Here is a 25,318-nt window from a genome sequence, read left to right on the forward strand (position 1 = left end):
TGGTAACTTTTTCCACCTAACTCTTTTACCCTTCTGTGATAATATGTTACAAAATTTGTTCTTTTATGGTTGTTACTGAAGACTGTGGTTAGCAAACACCTAAGAGGTAACTTACTTGATGGTACACAGACATGAAACTTCAATGCCTGCATTTCATAGTTACAAGACTAAATAGCACATCTTGTTAATGCAAATAAAACTTTTTATTTTTAACAGTTGAAAACAGTTAGAAGAAGCAGATAGCACACTTCATAAATTCTGAAGAGAAAGCTATATATTGAATATCCTTTAAGATATATGTAAACTGCACCGCGAGAGGGCTCATATAACATTAGAAGACATGCATGAACAGAAGGAAATTTAAGTAGACTCTCAATGATTAAGGTGGACGGTGATGAGGCCTAGAGCTCACATCTTCCCTTCTAACCATTTCCAAGGGAAGCCAAATTTAGGAAGGAATGCACGACCTTTAGCTGAAGCTCACAGAAGAGGCCAGCACTCTCAGCGAAGAGTACAGCATATCTGACACCTAAACACTTGCAATATTTCATAACAAGACTTTCTACAACTTAGTCTTAAAAAGAATGATTCTCTTCTGTTTTAAAACCTGCAACTAAGTTTAATTTCTAAACATCAAACAAAAACACAATTTCAAACTCAAAACAATGCAGAAGAAATACAAACTTTTTCTATGCTTTTTTTTAACTGCAAAATCTCAGATACTCAAAGGGACAGAGGAGAGCTTTCATATTTTTCATTCCTCAGAGCACCAAGCAATCCACAAATTCCCTTGCACACTTCTTTGAAGAAGACAAGAGAGACATGGGGAAGAGCAAAAAGCCATTTTTTAAAAACAGACTGTCTGCTTTTTAGGTCAATAAAACATGTACTGTCAGGAAGAAAATTTCAACATCCAGTGGTACAATGCTCTTCCTCTCCACTGTTCTCTGCATGACCACTCTCAAGAACTTCAAATGCTTATTTCCAGAAGCAAGAACTTCTACTGATTGGATGTCAAGAACCATAAAGAGTTCACATTTACAACTGAATAGGCTGTTTTGACACTTTATTTAACTTTTATTCATTTCAATGTGCAAAAGTACCTTGCAAAAAGTTGGAAAAGATGTTCTAGAACCATATTTTTATACTGTATCAATATATATTTCAAAAATTATACTTTGATGTATTTTCTAATTTTATTAACATACTTTACTTAATCTTTATCTACAAAAGCTGAATGCCATGTCAACCAAATATGAACCTGTGTTGGAGTATTTTGTACTAGAAACTAAATGTTGAGCCTTCACATTTTGATGCCAGCATTCTTAGTTTTATCATTACAGCAATGTTATGCTATATATAATCCAGTATGCTACAGGAAAGGCCATCAAAATTATGGTTGGGATACAATTTCTCTCTCTCAGGCAAAAAGGTCTCTCTGACTACCTAGAATTTATGGAAATTGTCAGATGGTGTAGTAGAACCAGAAGATAGATAAAAACAGTTAAATAATAGGTTTTATTATTCACAGTATTAGCCCTAATTTTATACCCTTAATTTTTCACATAGAGAAAAGGTTCTTGAATACACTAGTTAGGGGAAAAAAGATACTTTAATAATTTTGAAATATCAGTGGCCCTATTATGGACCTAAAACACAGTTGTTGTTCTTCTTATTCCATATGCCCGATTCACATCATCAAAGTTTTAGGACTGACTGGATTTTCCTTTCTGATCAAGCGTTACTGAAACTAAGGGAGTAGAGAAACCTTCATACTATTATTTACATGTTAATTTCTAAAGCCCTTCAAGGGACAATATTACAAAGTATATAAATCTCAACAAATCAATTTTAAGTTCTAAAAACATTACCAGTGGTCCAACCATTTGTAAGTACACATATAGATCCCAAGGACAAAACATACAGCCATGGAAGAAGAATGTTTTTGAATTCTGCAAAGGGGTTTTTAAAAAAAAACAGTATTTTGTTATAATTATTTGCTTTATAGAAAATTAGAAAATAGTTCAGGAATTCATTTAATATTATAATTTGGAAATGGTTATCACCATTTGTGACAGCAGCACTTTGTCCTCAATGCCTGACAGCCCCTTCAATACACTGTGCCTGCAAAATGAACTTTTAGTGTCCCACCAACATGACACATGTTTAATGCCAGGGCAAATTGCTGGAAAGGCAAAACACAGAAATCTGACACTCGAACAACATTAGGTCTTTTTACCTGTAAAAAAATGTTTCGTAGTTCATTAGGATCCGCTCTTTTGGTTGCATGCACCTGTAAACACAAGGAAATTAGTGCTTCGCTTAGCCGGACTACTGTCGGTGCAGATAAAACCCGCCGCGCCGGCCAAAGGCGGCAACACGGGGTGGTCCCTCGTCCGAACGACAGGCCCAGCCTCAGCCATGACCGCACCGTGCTGCCGCGGGACAGCACAGGGCTCGGCGCCGGTGACAGCTGTCAGCCCCGGGCTGCCTGCGAGCGCCGCGGCGCCCCGGCCACACAGGACGACCAGAGCCGCCACCGCCGCCCCGGGGACCCCGGTCCGCGCCCCCCGGGGAACTTCGGCGAGCGGGGGCAGCGCGTGCTGCGCTGCCGCTCCCCCGGGGCCGCCCCGCCATCACCGCCCCCGTCGGCGCCGCTCTCCGGCCCACCGCGGGAATCCCGCAGCGGCGGCCGCCTCCCCCGCCGCCCGCCTGCCCCCGGCCCCCGCGTGGGATCCGCCCGGCTCCTCCTGCCACCAGCAACGGAGCGGGAGAGTCACCTTGACCGCCATGCTGCACCCGCCGAGGAGGAGGAGCCGCCCGCCCGCCGCGCCGCCGCAGCAGCCGCCGCCTCAGCGCAGCGCTGTGTGGTGAGGGCCCTGCCCTGCCCCGCCCCGCCTCGGCCCCGGTAGCGCCGTGCGCGGGCCGCGGCTGCCACGGCAGGGCACCGGCAGCGCGGGTGTGGGGCCTTGGCTGCTGGCAGCACCTCCACAGGGCAAAACAGAGCCTTTTTAAATGCTGCTGAATCTCATTTCTGGCGCAACAGATGCAGCCGTGCCCCTAAGGGTCATGAGAGGTGTACCTGTCGGTTTCAGGTGCCGAAACTGTTCGTAGACATGTTCTGGCAGCTAGGCTGCAAATCAGTTGTAGCTCCGTATTTCAAACATAGAACCAGAGGCCCCAAATCGGGCTGGAATTCAGTAACTCTGACAGGGTCTTATAATCTTTTTATCAGCAGAGTATACCCATGCTTTATACTTCAAAATGAAAAGCACGCAAGTCACAGCCTTAAGAAAGGGCAAGTTTATACTTTGTTTCAACAGTTCAATCACAGTGCTTATAAAACCTGACTTAAATAATACTGCATATTTTGTCTTGCTGTGGTATTTCAAGGGCCCAACAAAGTATATTTTATTTGATGCCCCTGGAAAACAAAAAGGGCAGATTCTGATTCTCTTCAAATAACACAAGGAGATATTAAACTACAGTACAGCAACTAGTAGTTTATAATGGTGGTCACAAAACAATGACTCATTTAAGTTTAATACAACTTTTCTCTGGAAAACAACTTTTTTTAGTTACATGTCAACAAAAACTTTCTGCATATAACTTAAGAGTTTACATACTACATATATGCCTATGTCCCAGCTGACAGCAGGAACAGTTTTGTTAGAACTCTACATATTTGGTAAGCATCTGACCACCCAAGCATCATCTTGCTCAGCAAATCCATATATATATATACATATATATATATACACATATACATAATATATATATACATATACATATACACACACACACACACACACACACACATATATATATATATATGTATATATATATGTATATATATATGCTAGCTGCAGCGGGTCATGGTTTAACCCTAGCCAGCCAGGAGCCAAGCCCCACACAGTCACTCACTTGTTGCCCCACCAGCAGGACTGGTGAGAGAATTGGAAGGATAACAAGTAGAAAACTCATGGCTTGAGATACAGTTTAACAGGAAAAGCAAAAGCCACAAGCGTACAAGCAAAGTAAATTAAGGAATTAATTCACTGCTTCTCATGGGTAGGAAGGTGTTCAACCATCTGCAGGAGGCCAGGGCTTCATCACCTGTAGCAATTGCTTGGGAAGACAAACATCATCACCCCAAACATTTTCTCCCTTCTTCTCCCTGTGAAAACAGAGTTTATTTTTTAGAACTTTTAAAAGTTTAATAAAGGATAAAAGAAGGACAAACAATCTAGCACTGGGGTGCTTTTTGGTCAGAGTACAGAGATAGCTTAAAATCATGTACTCTATATATGGTTACATGCATATTCATTAGCTTATACAGTATTCAAACATTCCTTTGAGTTTTTGATGTTCCAGGAACTTTTTTGTTTGATTTTAACCTCTGACTTGTCTGCAGAACATTCTGTAAACTAGGTCTATGTATTTTATTTCTTCCTGTACTTTTATCCTGTTGGTTCACTCTCCCTGATAACGCCGACAGAACTGATAAATCCTTCCCATAGGCTTATGCTCTGGTTTTTGTCACTCTTGTCACTTGGAGAGGCCAGTCCGCAGATATAAGAAACAGAATAATTGCTGTACACCATTCTGTGAGTTAGTTACATATAAGTATTTTAGTCTATATTTTAACATTTTGCTAAAGCCTATGATATATTTATCAAATTACTATTCATATGAACTATACAGTGCACACATAAATTGACAGATTATACAAAGCAGTTAAAAGTATAAGTTGTATTATATGAAAACACTTGTGATGCAAAAAGCTAATCTATGAACGTGAAAGCCAGGATTATTTTTTCATATATAACATCCTCACTTTATATACTGAGCATGATGCCATCTGATAAAAATATCCTGTCACTTGTGAACACCTGTCCCAGCTGTGTCTCTTCTCAATCTTTCATTCAGCCCAAACATCCTTACCAGCATGGCAGTACAAAAAGCAGCAAATGCCTTTGTTCTGTGTAAGTCCTGTTCAGCAATAACAGAAATATCTCTGTATTATCCACCCTGTGTTCAACACAAATCACAGAATCACTGAATAAGCTGAGTTGGAAGGGACCCTCAAAGATCAAACTTCCCACCCCCACACAATCCACCGTGAAAAGTAATTCTATCCCAGCCCAAACCAGCACAAAGTACCAATGTGTATCAAAAGCCAGGCCTTTAAAAGAACATGTCAGCAATCCCCATGGTCCTTCCCGTAATGGATGTAGCAAGCGGTTCAGCACAGAGCGCTTTATTTTTTACTAATGACAAAGCTCTGGCTGTTTGCTCGGCCAAAGTGTAACTGGAGCAATGAGCAGCGAGGTCTGTGCGAGAAGAAGGAGCGGAGGCGGCCCCTCGGAAGATGCCGAACCAGGGGAACGCTCGGGGCCGGACAGGGCCGGCGGCACCGAGTTCGCGACGCTAGCAGCCTTCGCGGAGGCGCCACACGCGAGGTGCGAACAGCACTGCGCACGCGCCGCGGCCGGCCCGCCTTCTGGGGCTGAGGGGAGGGGCCAGTCGCGCTAGCCAGCGCGAGGCTCGAGGCGGTGCTGGGCATGCGCGCGGGCTGCGCGCCCCGCGCGGGGCAACCATTGGCTCCCCGCCGGGTTTCGGCGGGCGGAAGCGGAAGCGCGTGTGCGCGCGCCCTCATTTCCGCCGGGTGGGCGCGCGGGTTGATTCGCTGGGCGCGGGGACTCGGACATGGCGGGTGAGCCCCCGGCCGGCCGCTCGGGGAGCGGGAGCTGTCGGCGCCTCGCCGGGAAGGGCAGGGGGAGCCCGGGAGTAGCGCCGGGGCCCCGGGCAGGGGAGTGTGAGCTCGGGGCTGGAAGATGCGGGTGAAGACGGAGCGAGGGGGGAAGGGGAATGGGGTGTGAGGGAGGGAAGGGCGGCTGCCTCTCTGCCGCCCGGCTCCCGCCGTCCTGCTCCTGCGTGTCTTCGGGCTTACGGCCCCCATGGTCTGGTAGTGTTAAACCAGAGTGTATGGCCACGAGTTTGCTGGCGGTGGGTAGGGAATTAAAAATCCGAAAGTGCTTTTACCTAAGGCTTGCTGCCTGAAATAAGACGTAGAATAAGTTTTTTCTGGTACTTCTGAAATTAAAGGGAGCTATGTTTGTAAAGCTTTTGGAACATACCTGAAGTGAAACATGTCTTCTGTCCTGGATTAGGCTTTGGAAATCAGACTAAATACCGTTTATTTACATTTTTCTTCCACATCCGTTCTGGAAGAGTAGTGCGTGCTGGTTAAATAATTGCTAGTGGTGTACGTACCACTGTAGTTCATTAACAGCTGTTTATAAAAATGACTGAATGCAAACACTTGAAATGTCCTGGCACATGTTACTTAAATAACATGTTATACTGAATTCTTATTTTCTTACTGACATTGTTAAATGTATATTTAGTTGGTAATTTAGAATACTTAATATTTTTATAGTAATGACTTTAATTCTCAGGAATTAAAAAGAGATACTTGTATGTTTTCTAGTTCCAGAAAAGTGTGTGAGATAGACCTCTTTATACTGTGTATTGACATGTTGTGTCATATTGTAGCTTTTTGAATGTTTCTTGTTTGGTGGTTTTGTGTGTTTTTTCTTCGTTTATGACTCATTTTCTAACATATTTTTTTGAATAACAGTGACAGAGAGATTGGACACTTCTTAACTCTTAAAAACCCTTTTTTTTCAGGACTTACTGCTATGGAGAAGAAGCTGGCTGAATACAAGTGTAATACAAATGAAGCAATTCAGCTGAAGCTAGGTAATACCACTTTTTAAATATTGTACAAGTGATACTAAAGTATTCTAGTACCTTCCTATGAAATGTATGCATGTGTACATCTGTGTCAATTTCTCAGTTGTAGTCTGATAACCGATTTGATAGTCTCAGATCAAATAAGATGCATCTAAATTGTGTAGGATGTTTTGATTTCATTTGTATGCCACTCTCACATAGTTTGCTAACAAAAGTTGTTTGACACCAGTGGAAACATGCATGAACAGCTAGCAGGGCATCTGTGGATAAACAAATGGAAGGTGGTGACTTGGTCATGCTCTATTTTTTTTTTTTTTTTTTTTTTCCTCAGTTCGTTTTCCTGAGGATTTGGAGGATGATAACACAACATTTAATCCAGAGTACAGCCATCAAGTGTTTGGAGATGAGTAAGTTAAAGGTTTCCAGATTCAAATCAATAGGTCCCAAAGGGCAAAGTTGCTTCCAAATCATTAAAAAACAAGAAATTTTGCTAATACTGAGCACAAGGGAAGAAGTGCTGCCTTGGTGCTACTGCTGCATTTGCTGATACAGGCCAGGATGCTACTGGCCTTCGTGGCCACCTGGGCACACCCTGACTCAATCATGTTCAGTCAATTTTCCAGCTCCAGTTTTTTGGCTCCTTTTCCACTCATTCTTCCCCACGTCTGTCGCTCATTGTGACCCAAATCCAGCAGATCAACATTCCTGTCCAGCCTAGTGCTGACTGCTATTTGACTTAGGGGGAATTCAGATCACTGATAAAGACATTAAATAGGACTGTCCCCACCACTGAGCCCTGGGGAACACTGCAGGGGAACAGCTGTCTGGTGCATTTAACTCCATTCCCCACCAGTCTTTGGGCATGGCCATCCAAACAGTAAAGAGTACACCTGTTCAGGCCATGAGCAGCCAGTTTCTCCAGGAAAATGCTGATATCATAGTCTTTTCTAAAGTGTAGCTAGAAAAGTATTGTTTCTTTGATTTTGAGTATGCTGAATCAATCAGTGCTGAAGTGTCATTTATTATTTTCTGTAGAGTGATATTCAACAATCTGGCCATAGATTAAAATAAACACTACCATAAAAAAGAAAAAAAAAAAAACAACAAAAGAACATAAGGAAAATCCAGCTGCATGTTTCTATGGATTTCTTTAGTTGTTGTGTTTCTTAATTTTGATTTTTTTTAAAGTACTCTTAGTAGTTCAATTAGGATGAACTACCTATATTAAATGTAGTAAATTAGTTGTACTGCCAGACATCTACTGCAGCTCTCATTGACAGCAATTACAATTTTAGTAATCAGAGATCTCTCCCATCTGTTAGTTGAGCTATCAAGCAAATTCTTTTTCTGGCAGTTATATTTAAAATTCTAATTTATGAATGTACCACCATAAAAGAAAAATCCCAGTAAAAAAAAAGTTTTAGCTATGCTTTAACAAAAAAAAAATTGGCATGTTTCTTTGTGAACATTACTATTTTCTGGACGTATTTTTCAGAAAAGAAATTCTCTATTCTTCATAAGAGTTTGTGTTCAGGCAAGTCATTTTCAAAGTGTAAAAAGCTTTTGTATTCTTCACTTCTTGTGTGTACTAATTTCTGGTTAGATTGGATAACTAAATAGAACTATCAACTAAAAACTCCACAAATTGCTACACCTGGTTATGTGTGCTTTGTACATGATAGATTGAAGTAGTTTATTCCAAAATATTATACTACACTGAGAAGTAATTTTTAATAAATATTAGCAATCAATTAATGTAAATAACTGTTAATGAGTTAAAGCTGTTGAAAAAGCATAAACACAATATTAGCTGTTTCAGGTATTCTGTGCTGTCGCAGTAAGGACACAGGCACTGCCTTACTGAGTTCAGAATATTTCTGCTAGAGGAGCAAAATAATAGCAGCAGTGTAAGGCATTATCTCTGTCTAGATAGTGCACATTCAGCTGGATTCCCTTTTCATATTAGGAAGCTTACTTTACCTTACTGGGAAAGATTATGTGAATGTCACATGAAATGATGCCACTGCGATGTGAATGTTTTGTTACATATAGAGTTCCGGGTTGTTATTTTTTCCTTTCTCAGTGAAGTTGCTTTTGGCTACAAGGGACTCAAGATCCTCCTGTATTACATTGCTGGAAACCTGTCAACGCTCTTCCGCATTGAATACACATCAAAAGTAAATGAGAAGTTTGACTGTGTGGAGGTAAGTGCAGGTCTGCTTCTGTCTTTGACATAACATTGAGAAGGTTTGCTTCAGTATGAACAGGAGTTCTAGGTTTAGTAATTGCCCACCTAAACATGGTTTAAATTAGAAGGAAATAAACAAAGCTCTGTTTGCTAAGCTAATAAAAAGCTTTGAACTTCATCTGTAGATTTCCCATTCTCTGGCAACAATACTATCAAAATTGTGTCAAACTGAACAGTCAGATGTGAGGTGCTGATGCCAAAGCCAGTTCCACAAAATAAACCTCAGCTTGGCAACTCTGTATTTACTGTGACCAGGAGGAGGACTAGCATTGGTGGGGTTTATGATGGAGAGAATCAGTGAGAAGGAAAAGGAGAACTTTGTGCTAGTGTGCTAGTATGTTTGACTGTGTCTCTCTAAACATGGGGAACAAGTAAGGCAGAAAAGAGATGATAAACTTCTGTATGGGTATCATGTATGCTTTACAACTTTCTTAAAGGAATGTGATAATGCGGTACCCTGCAGGGTTTTTGTTTGATTGTTTCTTCTTTTTTCTGCAGGTTTTCTGGGCTTGCAGAACACTTGTAGAATAGCTTTATTTTTTTTTTTCTCTCCTACTGTCTATATGTTCTCCAAATACGATTTCAGACTGCATTTAAGTTATAACTTTAAAATTCATTGGAGTTTATTTAAATAATTTCAAGGAAAGGCCTATTGTAAAAGGAGAAATACATTGGAATGACTTCATTAAAATGATGATAAAGATTTGCCCTTCCTTCTTTTTAACGTGTATTAGAATATACTCAGTTCAACAGGCTAAGTTCCTGGACATGTCTGAAATACTTTGGAGGGTAGAGCAGCATGTCTTAGGAGTGTAAGGTCATGCTCTTCAATCTTAAGAAGGATTTTTTGGAAATAAGAAAAAAAAGGAAAGGCTGTTGGCCATATAGTAAACATATTAAAATCAAATTGTCCAACCTTTTATTGCTATAATTTCAAAACAGAACATGAATCTGCTTTTTATTTCATCTATTTTCTGTACAAATGGCAAACCAAATTTACTTCTCTGGAGATCTAAACAGGGTCTGTCTTGCCCCATGCATACTGCAACTTTTTTGATTGCTCAAAATGATTGCTTTTTTCAAGACTTGTTTCCTATACTGAATTATTCCTCCAATTCCTTTAGGGACTGAGATGGAGACAAAAAAGATCTTTTTGAGCAGCACTTCTGTGTGCTTTCCAGAGCATGCCTTGAGTGAAGGGGAGGAATGTTGTTGCCTACCCTGTGTTTCCCTTAGTGTTACTAGCACTGTAAGTTCAAATAAGCAGCTTATATTGCTATATCTAAACATATGTAGAAAAAAAGATAGGGCTGTAGTCAATCTTTTTCTGCATTTGTATTTGCCATCAGTTTAACCACCCTAAGACACTTTTGCAGAAGTTAAGATGTAAGCTGTCATTACAGCAGGATATTGATTTGAATGCATATTATCATTTATTTTCCTAAGTTAGCTGTTTGCTGATCTCTCCTCCTTGATGGTAATTATACTAAGATGCAGACTATCTGCAACACATGACAGATAATCTGCTGTGAATAGATGGCATTTAGGAAAGGAGGCCCTGCAGTTTCTGCCCTTACCATAACTGGTTAAGAGCAAGTTGGTATTAATGCTCCACTAAGTTATTCACAGCTGAGGATTTTGTACCCAAATACCCATACAAGCTCATTCAACAGCAGGTGGTTTTACTCTGTAATATTAAGTTTGGTTTCATTATTGCGAAAGCAGCTGCTTTTATCCCTGCTAGGGACTGACAGAAATATTCATCCCAATACCACTATTTTTTTTTCTGCAAGATCTTTTTGAACATGAGGAAGAAATACAATCCTGAAATGTCAAAAGGTAGAACTCCAGTTATATTTATGCATCTTTACATGGTTTAGGTCCATCTTTAAGGAGATATTATTGGGGGAGCCTTAGCAAAGTATGATCATTGTTTGAATAGAAACTGGCACTTCATTTAGTGAAAGTAGACAGAATTTATCCCTTGAATGGAGTTAATTCTTTCAAATAACTGAAGAGAAACTGCTTTCTTTAGTGTAAATATTAATAGCAATGACCTCTGAATTGCTTGCTGCTTGGAGATTTGCAGCTGTTCCAGTATCTTCCTTTTCATCTACATTTTATGATGGGATAGGGGTAAAGTATTTCACTAAACTCTTTATCTTGCTTTGCATCTAGTGTATGCATTTGCTTTATACAAAAGTGAATTAAAAAGTATTGTTTCAATATTTGGCACTTTTGTAATGTAATACTGCTGATCACTCCATTGCTCCCCTCTGAAATACATGCATACAATTTTCAGAGAAATTCAACTCTCATATGCTTCTATAGCTATTTTAAATTAAGTCACTTGGAAATAGCATCTACATGGTATGCAAATGTCATAGTTGTCTATTAGTACAATAATGATTTCTAAATTAAAATTACCCAGACTCAAATGTGTTGTACAAAGAGACATTATTACCCACTGAAGCAGTCCTACTACAAATAAGGTATAGTTTTAAGCCTATACCAGATGCCCTGTCATCACTTCACAGGATTCTGATTGTGAAGGTAATTCATTACACACAGCACTTCCATGAATCATAAGCTTAGCAACTCTTGGCTGGATTAATTCAGGTTTTTGCATGCTTCATTTTAAGTGGCGTTGCCTGTGTTGAACATTGCTGTAGTAGTCAACAGGATTGTTTTTCTGAAGAGAAACTTGTGTGCATCCATTCCAATTAGTAAGATATGAGTGTCTTGCTCTGATGAAAAGAATTAGCCTTTCACCAATATCAAAGAAATGCACAAGGGAAGGCAGTAAACACATTTTGGTAACTCCTTGGATTATGGGCACCTCAAAGAGAAGTTTTTGAAAAGGACCTACTAAGTAATGAATGTTACCTTTAAAAAGTACAGGTTTTAATGAAACAAATTATTTTTTTTATGTGGTCGATATATTGAGATTCCAGTATTTCAGATCCTATTAACTGCAAATCACGTGTCTTAAACTCCTGCCACTGCTTAAACTGAGGATTCTGGGATTTGCTCTGTAAGAAGGAGAGATCCTGTTAACCCTTAAAGTAATTGAAGACTGTATTTTCTTGTGTCAGACCCCATTCTGAGGGGAGAGAATTTTTAGGAGGCAATAGGTGAAAATATGTTGCAGTCATATAGAATCAAAAGCTTTATTTGCTAAGCTTCTGTTGTATTTTAATTCTTTCTGCTCTATTGAAAACAAGACTTTTCTCTGGTGGCAGCCAGTGATAGTTGTGCCACCTTAAAGGCTTTGAGCAGGTCACAGTTTGGCTTCCTTCTCACCGCTAATGAAACTCAGAAATGAAAGGGGAAGCAAAATTACTTAAACATTATGTATATAGTACTCTCTACTGTATATTCACACTTCTTAGATGTTGCCTATGTACTCTGAGTTACTGTACTGTTGCTTGGAAATAGTTTTAATTCTTGATTATTTTTGCATGCTTATTCAGCTATATCAAATACAAGTTGCTACAGATTCTTAGTTGTGGTTTCTTGCAGCCCTGCCAGTAGTGCAGACACAAGATCTGTGTAAATGACACATTTGCACAGTTTTTAAAAAAAGCATCTCTAAATTAAGTTCCATGTAAATATGTGTTTTTTTCATGTAATTCATTGATTCTGAAGAAGTGGCTGGTTTTGTGTAATGCTCTTAAATCAGTAACTGTAAAGAAAATGTATTTTAGCTAATACTGGTTTATGAAGAACAGTGAAGGCACCAACAAATTATCTTTGTTTTGAGAATGAAATGAGTGTAAAGACTGAGTTCTTACACCAGGTATTGTAGAGCTGTATTTTAACTGCTTAATAGCTCTCTCTCCAAATATAAATATAAATGTTGGTAGTACCAAACCATTAAGAATAAAACTTGTTTGTGCTGAACTAAGTCTATCTTTCTCTACACTAAAAATGTAACTGAATGATAAAGTGCTATTCATTTGCAGGTGCATTGCTTCTGCTTAAGGGCCCATGGTTGAAAGGACAGGAATTAGTAGCATGTTGTATTAGCCTTTTGTAGTGTATTTTGTTCTAAGCATCTTAATTTCCCTGTTTTGAATGCTAAGTAGCAAGGGTCTTGGTTTTGAACTAATACCCATCATGCATGTAAACGGTGTGAAAGAGCTGCTTAGTAAGTTAACACAAAGTGTTCTTGTGTCCGTCCTTGTGGAAATAGATACAATACAAACATTACAGCTGAACTCACGGCAAACTCCATTAAGTAAAAACCTGGATTCATTGTCCAGAGGAAAGTTTGAATTGAATGTAAGCTCATTTTGTTGAATGTAATGTCAGGCTTTTAGGAGTTGTATTGAGGAGTATGGTTTTGTTAAGTTGAGACCAATTCATTAAGTTTTATTGCCTGGTGAGAAGCAGTAATACGTTATTGTGAAGCTTCATCAAATATTCATGGTTAAAAAGAAGTAGTAAATGTATTCAATCAAGTGGTCTTTTGGGGGTCTGAAAAGGATTATGAAGTCTGCTCAGCTGATAGTCTCTAACTTTGGCTATCTGAAAAGAGTAATCTCTGAATTAAATTTTAGTGTCAGAATATTTTGTCTTCCACAGTATGTTAGACTAGAGGTCAGATTTGCTGACAGTATTCATAAGTTGTACTATTTTATGTCAAACTTTGTTTTCAAAACTTTCTTTTATTAGAATGCGGGATGTGGTTGTCTGAGTTTGTACTGTGTTTTGCAGCTGATTCTATAGACAGGCATTTCAAGCAGGGGGCCATAAGAATGCCAGAGTGTGCTAGCTGTCACTTTCCTGTTTGGGAGCTACTGTTTTTGATCTTTGTCCCTTTTTCTCCACTTAGTTCTGCATCACCTAATACCTCTTGTAAGCTGCTTGTTTGGGAACCTGAGTTCTACAAGGCTGTGTAGCATAGCTTAGTCTTTCTAAATTGCTGTCTGGAAAGTCTTGGCTTCTGAACATGCTGTGATTACAGAATAGCTATCAATGCTCTTAGTCAAGCTTGAACGAATATAACAATCTCTAAACATAAAAATGTTCATGAACTTAGGCTGTAACCAAGAGCTTTTTGATGCTTACAAAGGCTGGACTGTGACATTTCCGATCTTATGAGTGCAGCTCCTTTACGTACTGGAAGATCACTAATGAACAACAAGAATTGCTTGCTTTTTTTTTCTTTTTCTTTACTTTCTGTTTTTTTAATTACTGGTAGATATAGTGTGCCTCATATATTCATTTCCAAAACACAACAGTGACATCAATGCTGTCTTTTTCTAATCTTCCACCGATCCTTCCCCTTTTTGTAATCTCCAGGCAGATGATGTTGAAAGTAAAATTAGAGAAATCATTCCGCCTGGTTTTTGCACAAATACAGATGACTTTGTGTCTCTGCTGGAGAAGGAGGTCAACTTCAAGCCCTTTGGAATGCTGTTACACACGTATTCTGTCCATGAGGAAGCTGGTGAAGATATAACATATCAGATATACAAGGTATGAAAAATTAAGTTAAACTTCTGCTTTTGAGCAACCAAATTCAATTTTATTTTGCAGAGATGCACCTTCTGTAGTGATTCAGCTGTAGTGTATAAAAACTATAATTTTATCCATTTATTATCCATTCGCATGCTTTTTTATATCAGAGAATTTAATTGGGTTTTGCATAGTTTTTCCTCCTCCGTGATAGGTTTCACCTGACTTCTCCTGGCTTTTTCCCTAGGCTGACATGACATGTCCAGGCTTTCGAGAATATCATGAAAGGCTTCAGACGTTCTTGATGTGGTTTATTGAAACTGCTAGCTTTATTGATGTAGATGATGAAAGATGGAACTACTTTCTAGTGTAAGTACAGTTCTAAAGCAACAGTGGACCTTATTACCTCCACAAAGCCTGCATTTTAATTGTGGCTGGCCAATTATTGGGGCAGTATAATGATATTTTTCCCAGGAAAGAAAAAACATTGTTTATGAGGCTTGAGTTTTCCTCCATTATGCTTTGGGAAAGCTTGAGAATAGAGCTGAATTAAATGCTGTTGTCCGTTAGAGCCCTGAATGTAGGCTTAAACAGTAAAATGAGCTTTGCCTGTGTTTTCTTTTACTTGCCACCTATTCATCTTTATAATAGGCAAGTGCACTGAAGTGCTGTAAAGAGGTCTGATTTATCCAAGTTGCTGCACACCAATTAAGTGAATTGTACATTCAGAACATAGCAGGTGTACCCATTGGGCCCTCACAGAGTAGCTTGCTGACACTGAAAATTCAGTTGGAGAATGGAAAAGAAAATGGACACTGCATGGGAGCGCAACTGTAATTGACCTGCTTGGCTTTCTGTTTTATCTGCAGATTTGAGAAGTATAATAAGGATGGAGCTACGCTCTTTGCGACCGTAGGCTACATGACAGTCTATAATTACTATGTGTACCCAGACAAAACCCGGCCACGTGTAAGGTAATTGGCGGTGTAACTCGTGCCTTGCCTTTTATTTCAGAAGAGGGAACTGCTGAAGTTCCCAATACTTGTTTATAATAGTGTTGATTTGTTTAAAAAAATCCCCATTATTAGCTGTCTGTGCACTGATTTATTTCATTGTTCCCTTCTTGAAGCGGAGTGAATCTGAAACAAGTTTTGAATATTTAACAATTTTAAGATTCTGTTAAAAATTACATTTTAACGTGAAGATTGAACATACCTTAATCCAAAATGAAATACCATTTTGTTTTTAAGACTTCACATTATGTTTCCAAATGCTTGTATTTGAACTGAAAATGCATTCCTTTGTCTGTAGCCAGATGCTGATCTTGCCACCATTCCAAGGAGAAGGCCATGGTGCTCAGCTGCTTGAAACAGTTCATAGATACTATATGTCTTCTCCTACTGTACTTGATATAACAGGTTTGTGTTAAATTTTTAATAAGGAATTTTTACAGGTTGTTAGCCCACAAGCTAACTTTTATGTCAATTTGTCTGAATTTAAAGCCTTTTGAAGATTTAGCTTCTGCTCAGTTCAGGATTAATAGTACCCTGGTTTACAGAAGTGTATGTAGTGTAGCATCTTAAGTACTTTACTCAGAGAACAGCACACCAGGAAAATTCAATCCCTAGCGTGAACAGATTACCAGCTAATTAACTATTTTATTGTGAGATACACAACTGAGTTTGCCAAGAGATCAAGCTTTGTCAAATCCTTGTTCAGCTTACCTCTATTAGCCAAAATTCAAACTTGAGGGGGGCCACAACACACCTAACTAAAATAGCATATTAATATTAGTGTGCAAGCTGAAATTTTACGGACAATAAGAGTTTGTAGAGAACCTGTGCTCTAGGAGCACATATTGCTGCCTGAAGGTATCTATGATATTAGATGTGTGTGCACAAATACCTAAATTCAGAAGATTGTGGAAATGGCAGATAAAGGGTCCATGTGCATAACAAAGCTAACATGAAAAAATTGCTACAGGTATGACATTAGTCCTGTGGTTTCAAATCTAGTAAAGGAAGAAATGCAGTTCAGACACATGTTGATCATTCGATTCTATGTGTAGTCTTATCTTGGTCACTAATAACTCTACATTCTAATTAAAACCCAGTAGACCACTTGCTTTCACAATGTGTTGTTGCCAGATCATCCCAACAAAATAATCCATCTCATAATTTCAGTCCAGTTTGTGGAGACCAAAGAAAGTATAACTTAGTTTCTGCAACAGGAATTCATGTGCATCATGCATTTACTTTTTCCTTTTAATAGTACAAATCTTTACGTAGCTTTTATAATTGAGAATGAGCAGAGTCTTAACATGCCGCTGCATAAATCCTATGCCATGTTCATGGCTCTGTGCCTTAAGTGCAGGGCAGTAGTTAACAGTAAATGTGTACTAAAACAGGGTTCATTTTTTTTGTGGAATGAAGCAGGAGAAAGCTTGCAATATTCTACATGGCACCCAAGTTCTCAAAGTTAAGATTCTTAGAGAAGTATTTATTGTCCTTTTTGAGGGGGACATTGTGCTTGAACAATCTTAATATCGCCAGGCTATTTAGCTCATATCATCTAAAATTGTGAAATAATGCCTTTAACCTTTCTGTAAAGAGAAAATGAAGATCTAATTAATTTATTTGAAAAAGCTAATGGTTTACTAATTAAAATTACTTCTGTGATTCATGTTAGCAACAAATATTTTGTTCTGCTTATACCTTGTCATCCTGACATGAGCAAAATGTATGCTGATAGTGCTTACTGGACAGAAGCTGCCTCATTCTTCTTGTAACTAATCTGAGTGCAAAAGAATGAATCAATTTACTTTAGTGCACTTCTCCAATCTCTTTTGCAGAATAAGTTCTATAAGGCTTGCCATACAAGATTAGGCCATTCATGAACAATGCATTTTAACCCAACCCAGAAAAATAAATCATTAGTTGTGTGCTACATGGTAAAAGCTTCTATTCCAGTCCTTCTTGGTAGCTTTGTTTTGCTTCTGATCATCCTAAAACTGCAAATTTTAACTGTAAACAGCGTACCTCAAAACTAAAGGAAAACACAGCTGGGATGTAAGCTGGTTAGCAGTAAACTCTGTAGTGCTAGCTCCCAGAAAAATGAGAGTTGAAGGGAAAGTATGGCCCTGCTAATTGTTCGTAGTGAGCTTGTGTAAAGCAAGGAAGAAAGAAATACAATGTTCTACGTATTTCCCTTTTGCATGAAATAGTTGCATAAGGGCTCATGTTGATCTTAACTGAGGCTTGTTCTCAATTTCAATGTTTTTTTTCTAAAGCAACAGTTTTGATAGCTATGTCTTTTTAAGTAAAATGGAAGTAACTTGAAATCATGATCAACTTTTATTTAGGTCCTTTCTGCCTTTTAATTTTGGATAATCTTGTCCTTTGGGTTCTTGTGCCTTTTCCTGCCTTCCCTGCTAACAAATACTAACTCCTGCTCAATGCATGTCTTCAACTAGTTTGTTTGTATACAGTAGGATATTTTAACCAATCTTTTTCCACATTTTCCCTTTTGTTTGTGTTTTAGTAGTTCTACCACTGTCAAATTTAGAATAGATGAAAGATACAAGAAGAAGGTTTTTAGGTTAGTCTTCTTTTCCCAAGAAATTAAATGGGTTTAAACAAGTCAGTTTAATAATACATATGTAAAATCTGTACAGCACTGCATACACAAAATATTAGAAGTTTCTCTTTTTGTGACCTGTTGGATGTCTACTGTCAAGCATCGAAACCTTTGATAATAGTGCTTACAATTAAGCACAGTTGTTTGTGTACTGATTAATGCTGCATCTGCTTTTGTTTTTCATGGTTCTTTGTAATTACATACCAGAGATGAGAAAACAAATAATGCTGATGAGATTTTTTTATTCTTTCTAGCTGAAGATCCATCTGAGAACTATGTGAAGCTCAGAGACTTTGTTCTTGTAAAGCTGTGTCAAGATTTGCTTTGCTTTTCCCCAGTAAAGTTAATGCAAGGTTTCAGTCAAGAAATGGTGACAGAAGCTCAGCAAAAATTGAAAATAAATAAGGTATTCAATTAGTACAGTTGTAATTGGACATATTCTTACCAAACTAGTACAATATAATTTAACTTAGAGACATGGAATTTACACACTGGTTTATTTTGACAGTCGTTAAGGGTGTATCAGGAGATACATGGCTTATGGTTTTAGATAAATGCCTTTTTTACCTACAAATTCTGTTGTATTTGACATGGTTTTGATTTCTTTCAAGAGTATTTGTACAATTACGTGTTGCTTCAGGAATGCAGAATGCTCAAGTGGCAAACAACTTACTAATGCAACTCTAAATACTTCAAGAACTAAAGAGTTAAACTGAACAATTAAATTTGCTGGTAATCTTAAGATATTAAACTCATTTTTGAGTACAGTAGTGAAATAGCAGAGTTGCTTAGTTTAAAATGCATTTGAATGTGGTTTACTGAAGACTTTAAACCTTGAGGGGTGGGCAGTGTGAAGCCATATTCAGATGTGTTCATGAAAATGACATAGCTTATATAAGTAAACTACATCTGCAGCCTTCTATATTTTAAATCCGAAGGGATAAATAAGTTTCATTTGGTTTTTTAACAGTATATAAACATGTGGTAGTGTAGCAAACAAACAATTTTATTTTTGTTCTGTTGTTCAGGGGAAAAAAAATAATTGGTCTTAAATTCTGTTTTTGTACATATGCAAGTTAATACTAATATAGTAGCAACATAATTTTCTCCCCAGATGTCATACTTTCTGATCCTGATACCAAAAGCACTTCAGTTTTTCCATTTACTAATAATGAAAACCAGGAAACTTTAAATATTGTTTCATTTTCATATTTAGAACTTTCAGGGGGCCTTGCGAAGAGCAGTAAGTGTATGTGGATTGTTAAAATTCATAAAGTTGATACTGCTTGGTATTGCTTGATGTCACCCTAGTTCCAGTCCTTGTTCTTAGAAGTGTTTTTGGACTGTGGCTTCTAGACTTTCTGCTGTCCACTTACAGCACGTCCTTGAAGCGCCTCTGTGGCTGGTGCAATACTTGAGAGATCGGACGCTGGGTGCGTGGAAGACAATGGTTTTCAAGTAAAAAAAAAAGTACTTATTCATTGAACTTGCCAAATAGGACAGATTTATCCATGCCCCTGTCTTCTGATAAGATAAAGAGTTTCTCTAATATTTCAGTATTTCTTCATTTGGAGTTCTGTTGAGTGACCTCTTTATTCAGATGTGGTTTTTATTCTCCTTTCTGTTCATTAGCAACACACAAGACGAGTTTATGAAATTCTCCGATTGCGTGCAACAAACATGGGTGATGCAGAACAGTCCAGAAGCTATCGGTTGGATGTTAAAAGAAGACTGATTGGGCCCTATAAGGTGTATATGACTTAAGTATCATTTAATATTTATTTCAAGGCTAATTACACTTGATTTTACTTTAATTTCCATAAACGTAGTTGATGCCAATTATGTTGCCAATCAACTACTATAAGTTATGCAGTGTTCAGCTGACATATATACAGATACAGAGGACATTCATACACAGAAGCACTAAAGATCCTGTGTTTGACTCCTGGCTGTTTCCTGCCCAGTTTCAACAGGAGCTTACTATTAAGCTAACTAGCTACATTATGCATTATGCCCAGGTAGGTTTAAGGGGGGGAAAATGGTCAATTTCTTGAAGAGGTTAAAAACATACCTTAAATAGACAAGCCAGAAATTTGAAGGGAAGGAAAGGTTACACTGCAAACTAGGTATAGTTTAGATTCCTGTTCTAATTGTTTGCTAGGTCTTAAGAAAACAGCTTGCTAGAAGTAATCAGATCACATCAATGTAGGACTGACTCCATGTGGATAGAATATAGAATAATACCAGCAGTAAAATTCAAGCAAGTTTTAAACATAATACCACGTAATTTTCTTAGTTCCTATTATTTATGCATCCTGGATTTTCAGTGTGGTTGGTCTGTGTTGCATAAACTGACCCTTTGAGATACAGATTTAAAAAATATCTTAGTTGCAAATGGCATCAGTTTCTATACCAAGAGTCAAAAAGGCCACAAATAAATTGTGGTCTATTGCTGTAACTAGCATGTTAGCTACTGTTGTCAATTAAGTCCTTGCCAAGCAAACCAAAATCTTGCATATAAAGAGCATGAGGAGTACCTTGATTAGCTTGAAAACCTTCCTAAAGCAGCATTTACCCTGTTACACCAAAATAGCAAAACTTCGCTTGTTGTCAGGTTGGGCTTACAGGGGCTGTTAGTAGAAATGAGAGGCCAATGTAATTATTGTATTAAATACCTATCTGATCTGGTCATAACTTCATGTCATGCTGAGTGCCAGGACCTTAATCAAAACCCTCTCTTTCACAAGTGTCTTGTCTCATTTGCTAAATTTCACTTGGTGACCACTACAAATAAGGTGATTCTTCAACTGTTTTTCATGACTATTACATGGTTTCAATTCTCTTGCTCATCGCTGAGGTCCTGCAGGCGAAATCCAAAATTTCATAAGCAGCTTAAATTGTAGTGCTTCTTGCAGGTGTTTCCACTTCAGTCCTTGCACACAATAAGTGCATGGATAGTGAATGGATTTTGTATTGCTAAATATGAAATATTGCTATTTTACAACATTGCATTTTTAGGTTTTTGTTATTTCAGTGTGGATTCAAAAGAATCTTTAAAGCAGCCAACACTTTTTTTCTCTGATTTGAAAATTTATGTTCTGAAATAGTCATCTTGTTTATGGTAGTTCTACCTAGTAAATAGCTTACTCATACACTCATTTTAAACAACTTCCAATAAATTTTAGTCACAGTGACCTTTTCAAAAAGTTTTCAGAAATGTAATGAAACTAACTTTTAATAGAGAGAGTAGTTTTGAGGAGGGAACCAAACTTTATTAACATATAATCAGGAATATTACTGCATACTTAATACTGGTGTCATTTTATTCCATAAGCTGTTTAAGATCTTCATTTGAACAGTGCTTTACAGATGTTGAATAATTCTAAATTGACTCTACCTTAGTTTAATAAAAATGGTATTCCATCGTAGAATTATTTCCTGGCTAACAGTAGCAGTGAAAAAAACTATATGCAGAAACCTCAGGGGAAAAACATGTAATAATCTATTCCCCCTGAAGTCGTTACATTATCATGGAAATACCTTTATGCATGTGGCGTCACTAGATTGGGATGACTGATGCAGCAGGATGTGTTGCTCTCTGTATAGATAGTACCAATACAGGAAATAAAAATTTGGTATATTAATTATCAGGGCATCACTCCAAGGTAGTTTAAAGGGTGAGCAGCTGGTGCAGTTTCACTGTGGCTTCTCCATTTCTGACTAACTCTGCTTTTTATTAGTGGATTGTGCTGGTAGACATATCTCCTTGATCATGTCTCTGTTCTTCATGTCATCTTGGAAGTAAATACCACTGCTGCACTGCTTTTCATAATTGTAATACTTTATTTGCTACTTGAATTTGCTTTTCTGCTCAGCCCAACAACTTGCTCCCTCTTGAAGCTGCCCAGGTAAAATGTTATTGATGGCAGTTTTCAAAATCTTGTGTACTTCAATATGCTTGTAGTATATTTGGGGGGAAAATGGGTACTGAAACAACTGGTTATCTGAAACATGTAAAGAGAGTTTGCTTTTTTAGCAGGAATCTGGAACTTAAAGATGGCCTAATGATAGTGTATCAGATGTAGTGAGCATTTAAAAGCTGGCACCCTTTTTTCAGAGCTAACGTTTATAAACTAAACAGACACTCCTGTTAATTTGGCAGAATTTGAATTAATTCTAGAATAAGGTTTTAGTTGTTCTACTGACAGAAGCTTGGTAGAAGGTGCTCATCTCCATTTTCATTTGGGCAGCTCATCATATGTTTTAAGTATGCTTCTCATTTAACTACATAGAGCTAATGTGAATCTAAAATTCAGACATCTATGCTGCTTTTCACATCCTTTCAACAAGGAAAGGTTTTTTGATTATTGGCCAAAAAATGTGCCTGAATGCCTCATCAGGACTTAAGTACAGAACCTCCATTTCTGAACTGAACTTTGTCTATCTGTGGAATCTTTGGGAGATTATAAAAGTTTTTCTGGTCTTACTTATTTACAGTTTACTGTAGTCTCCACTCTTCCCTCCTGACTCTCAGCATCAATCACAGAAAGAAAAATATTCCTTTGAGAGATAAGCATAAAATTAGAGCACAAAAGGGCTTTGATTTTTGAGACTGTTAGAAATAGAATAATTTGGTGATATTTTGTTGTTTTAATACATTGATTCCATAGGTAGTTCAAAGATTTATTGGTAAGATACCAGGTGTACATAATACTTCTTTTTAAAATGAAGTGTTGAATGATAAGCTGCTTTTACAAAGCTAGAGAAGACTGAAGAACGGAAAGTACCTGAAGAACTGAGTAGCTCAGAAATAGGTATCAGCTATATTAAAGTATATCTGGGTAAAGAAAATACAAAAGTATTTTGAGGTGTTTTTAAGAAATAGGTAAAAATCACATGTGACAGAGCAAGGACAACTCATTTTCCTGTACAAATATGTTTATGTTTATAAATAATCTTATCTCTTTTCAGTGCTGTTACTGCTAGTCCCTGGTAATTTGAATAATTTGTAAGAGCTTGTGAAACTTTTTTCTGTGTACTGGAGGCTTAAAATTAATTTTTGATAGTCAGTTATAGGGAAATTAGTTGGCTGAAGAGTCACGTAATGGGACACCAGTGTAACATTAATGTAGGACTAAATATCCTGGTCGGATTTCTACAGTCAAGTTCTTCATGCCGTACATCTTCAGTAGTAGGTGATACTGTTAGACATAATCTGTTTGGTTAAGGAACAAAATTTGAAACCATTCCTCCCTTCACTAGCTTTTTGGCAATAGGGAAACTATGAGCCTTTAACAGAACAAATGTACTAATCCAACATGCTTACTGCTTCTCTTGGGATTAGGGACATCTTAAAGAATTTGATACTGAAATTCAATAAATTTTAATGAAACACCATAACGAAATACCATATTCTTGATAATTACTGGCTGTGTTCAAACTACTGTTTGTTTGATTGCTTAGAAAAAACAGAGGGAACTTGCCAAGATGAGAAGGTGTCTAAGACCAGAGGAGATGACTAATCAGTTGAACCAAATAGACCTAAACTTGCAACGTGAACAGTTAGAAGAGAGCTTCCAACAGCTTGTTTCAGATTACCGAAGAGTCCTAGAACGACTTGCACAAGCATGAGGATCCTACCTGTACAGGAAACTTGCATATATCTATACAGTGTTGTAAAGCACATCCTCAATTGCCACTTAACTGCAAAAAATCCCATGTGACGTTTTAATCACATTAAAGGTGACTTGTGTTTCTGTGCATTTGAATATTTTCTATTTTTGTGTTGTAGATTTTAAAATGTACTTAGGTTTGGGGGCACTTCTTGGTGAAATAAACAATGTAGATTCTCAGATACAGTGTTACTTCAATTGTATGAATTTTTTTACCCTTTTGTTTTGATCAAGACTTAATAGATACTTGAATAGAAAGTTAATATATAAATCTAAGCAATCTCAAATTTCTCATAACATGATTCTTCTCGGGCTGTTCTCTGTGGATCCTATTGTATGGTGTAAGGCCTGTGCAGGTTTAATGTCCTGAGCAGGTTACAAGATTGGTTCTGTGGTCTCTCAGGTGTTTCTCCTGTGCTGACTCTTCACCCTATACTAAATGTGCATCCTGCTGCTGGAAGTGAACAGACCCATTCTGTTTAAGCCTCTAAAGTGCCTCAAGCACATCCTTTTTCAAACCCCCAGGTTTTCAGGTTCATGATTTTCAGGAAGATACCTCAGCTGGGGAACCAGCCAAGACTTCGTGAGGACTCCAAAAGCATTTCTAGTAGTGAAAGAAACATAAATCTGTAAGAAGCAAGTGCCTTTATATAGTTCCTTGATTCTGTTCTGCTATGCATTGCTTCTCAGACCTGAGGTTAGTTATTAAATATCCTGTCTGTCCACCCTCAAAGGAATAAATTGTTATCTTTTCTGGTAGTTCAGACTTCAGAGGATTTAATCTGAATAAGGATTATTGAAATTGATTAATTAGGACCATGTTTGATAGTCCTAATGGGATTCAGGTCCAGCTTTCAAAACTGGAGCTTGTACGTTGTGATGTGATGTGGAGGAAGTGAAATAACTTTTAAATATTTTAAACATTAAATATTTTAATTGTTAATAATTTTTAAATGTGGGATTTTTTGTATTTCCTATTAAATTATTTTTAGACATTTTTATTCTGGATTAGAATATTTTGGCTGTATGATACATCTTTCATCTACTGTAGTATCCAAATCTGTTAATCAATAGTAACAATTGTTAAAAGACCTTTCCTGATAGTAGTAAGGCTGAGGTTAAGTTGGGGAGTGTGGGATTTGGTTTTTTTATTGAACTTGTTCAGATCTTGGTGGTAAGTCAGAAGTGGGAGAGCTGAACTGAAGAATTGTGCATAAATTTGGTTCCTCCATAGACGTCCAGGATGCTTTTTGGGGCAGCCTGCAGTAACACTCCCTGAGCTTAAGCTTTTGAATAAACTGTAGGACTGACAAGAAGCACTGCCTAATGGGCTGTTTGCCCACTTAGAAATTACTGAGCCGAAAAGCACAAAATTGCTTTCCTTAATCACAATTTCCTTTGCTATTCACAAATAGCAAAGGAGTGAAACTCTTTTCACTTAAGAGAGAGTGAAACTTCTCTCATATAGTGACAAGGGCAGATTTATTTTTTTATAACAGATCAGATTTTTATTTTTATGTTGACGCAGTTGAAAGCATTT

At 37.8% G+C, this 25,318-nt stretch overlaps 2 protein-coding genes across 2 annotated transcripts in view; one reads left to right on the top strand and one right to left on the bottom strand.

Annotated features, from left to right (window-relative positions):
• Positions 1-2,845, bottom strand: part of SLC25A12 (solute carrier family 25 member 12) — a 46,218-nt gene extending 43,373 nt beyond the window's left edge. The window contains exons 1-2 of the mRNA XM_005519794.3: positions 2,781-2,845; positions 2,240-2,293 (exon numbers count right to left, since the gene is read on the bottom strand). Of these exons, the coding sequence (XP_005519851.1) occupies positions 2,240-2,293; positions 2,781-2,792 (66 nt within the window). The 5' untranslated portion in view covers positions 2,793-2,845. The remainder of the gene's footprint in view (positions 1-2,239; positions 2,294-2,780) is intronic.
• A 2,782-nt stretch (positions 2,846-5,627) lies between these two features.
• HAT1 (histone acetyltransferase 1) lies at positions 5,628-23,960 on the top strand. The gene is made up of 11 exons (XM_005519795.3): positions 5,628-5,716; positions 6,694-6,765; positions 7,091-7,166; positions 8,843-8,963; positions 14,315-14,491; positions 14,718-14,839; positions 15,340-15,444; positions 15,782-15,888; positions 18,361-18,512; positions 19,739-19,855; positions 23,570-23,960. Exons 1-11 carry the CDS (start codon positions 5,710-5,712, stop codon positions 23,735-23,737), a joined length of 1,224 nt encoding a protein of 407 aa, XP_005519852.1. The 5' UTR covers positions 5,628-5,709; the 3' UTR covers positions 23,738-23,960.
• Positions 23,961-25,318: the final 1,358 nt, after the last annotated feature.

Source organism: Pseudopodoces humilis, chromosome 8, assembly GCF_049639895.1.
Source record: "Pseudopodoces humilis isolate 2021_Gansu_Grassland_sample_001 chromosome 8, ASM4963989v1, whole genome shotgun sequence".
Classification (NCBI taxonomy): Eukaryota; Metazoa; Chordata; class Aves; order Passeriformes; family Paridae; genus Pseudopodoces; species Pseudopodoces humilis.

Bases quoted from the DNA above. Each gene is read 5' to 3' on its own strand.
- HAT1 (XM_005519795.3), top strand. The intron at 14,840-15,339 runs GTAAGTACAGTT...TTTTATCTGCAG, and splicing joins AGATGGAACTACTTTCTAGT to ATTTGAGAAGTATAATAAGG. The intron at 18,513-19,738 runs GTATTCAATTAG...TCTGTTCATTAG, and splicing joins AAAAATTGAAAATAAATAAG to CAACACACAAGACGAGTTTA.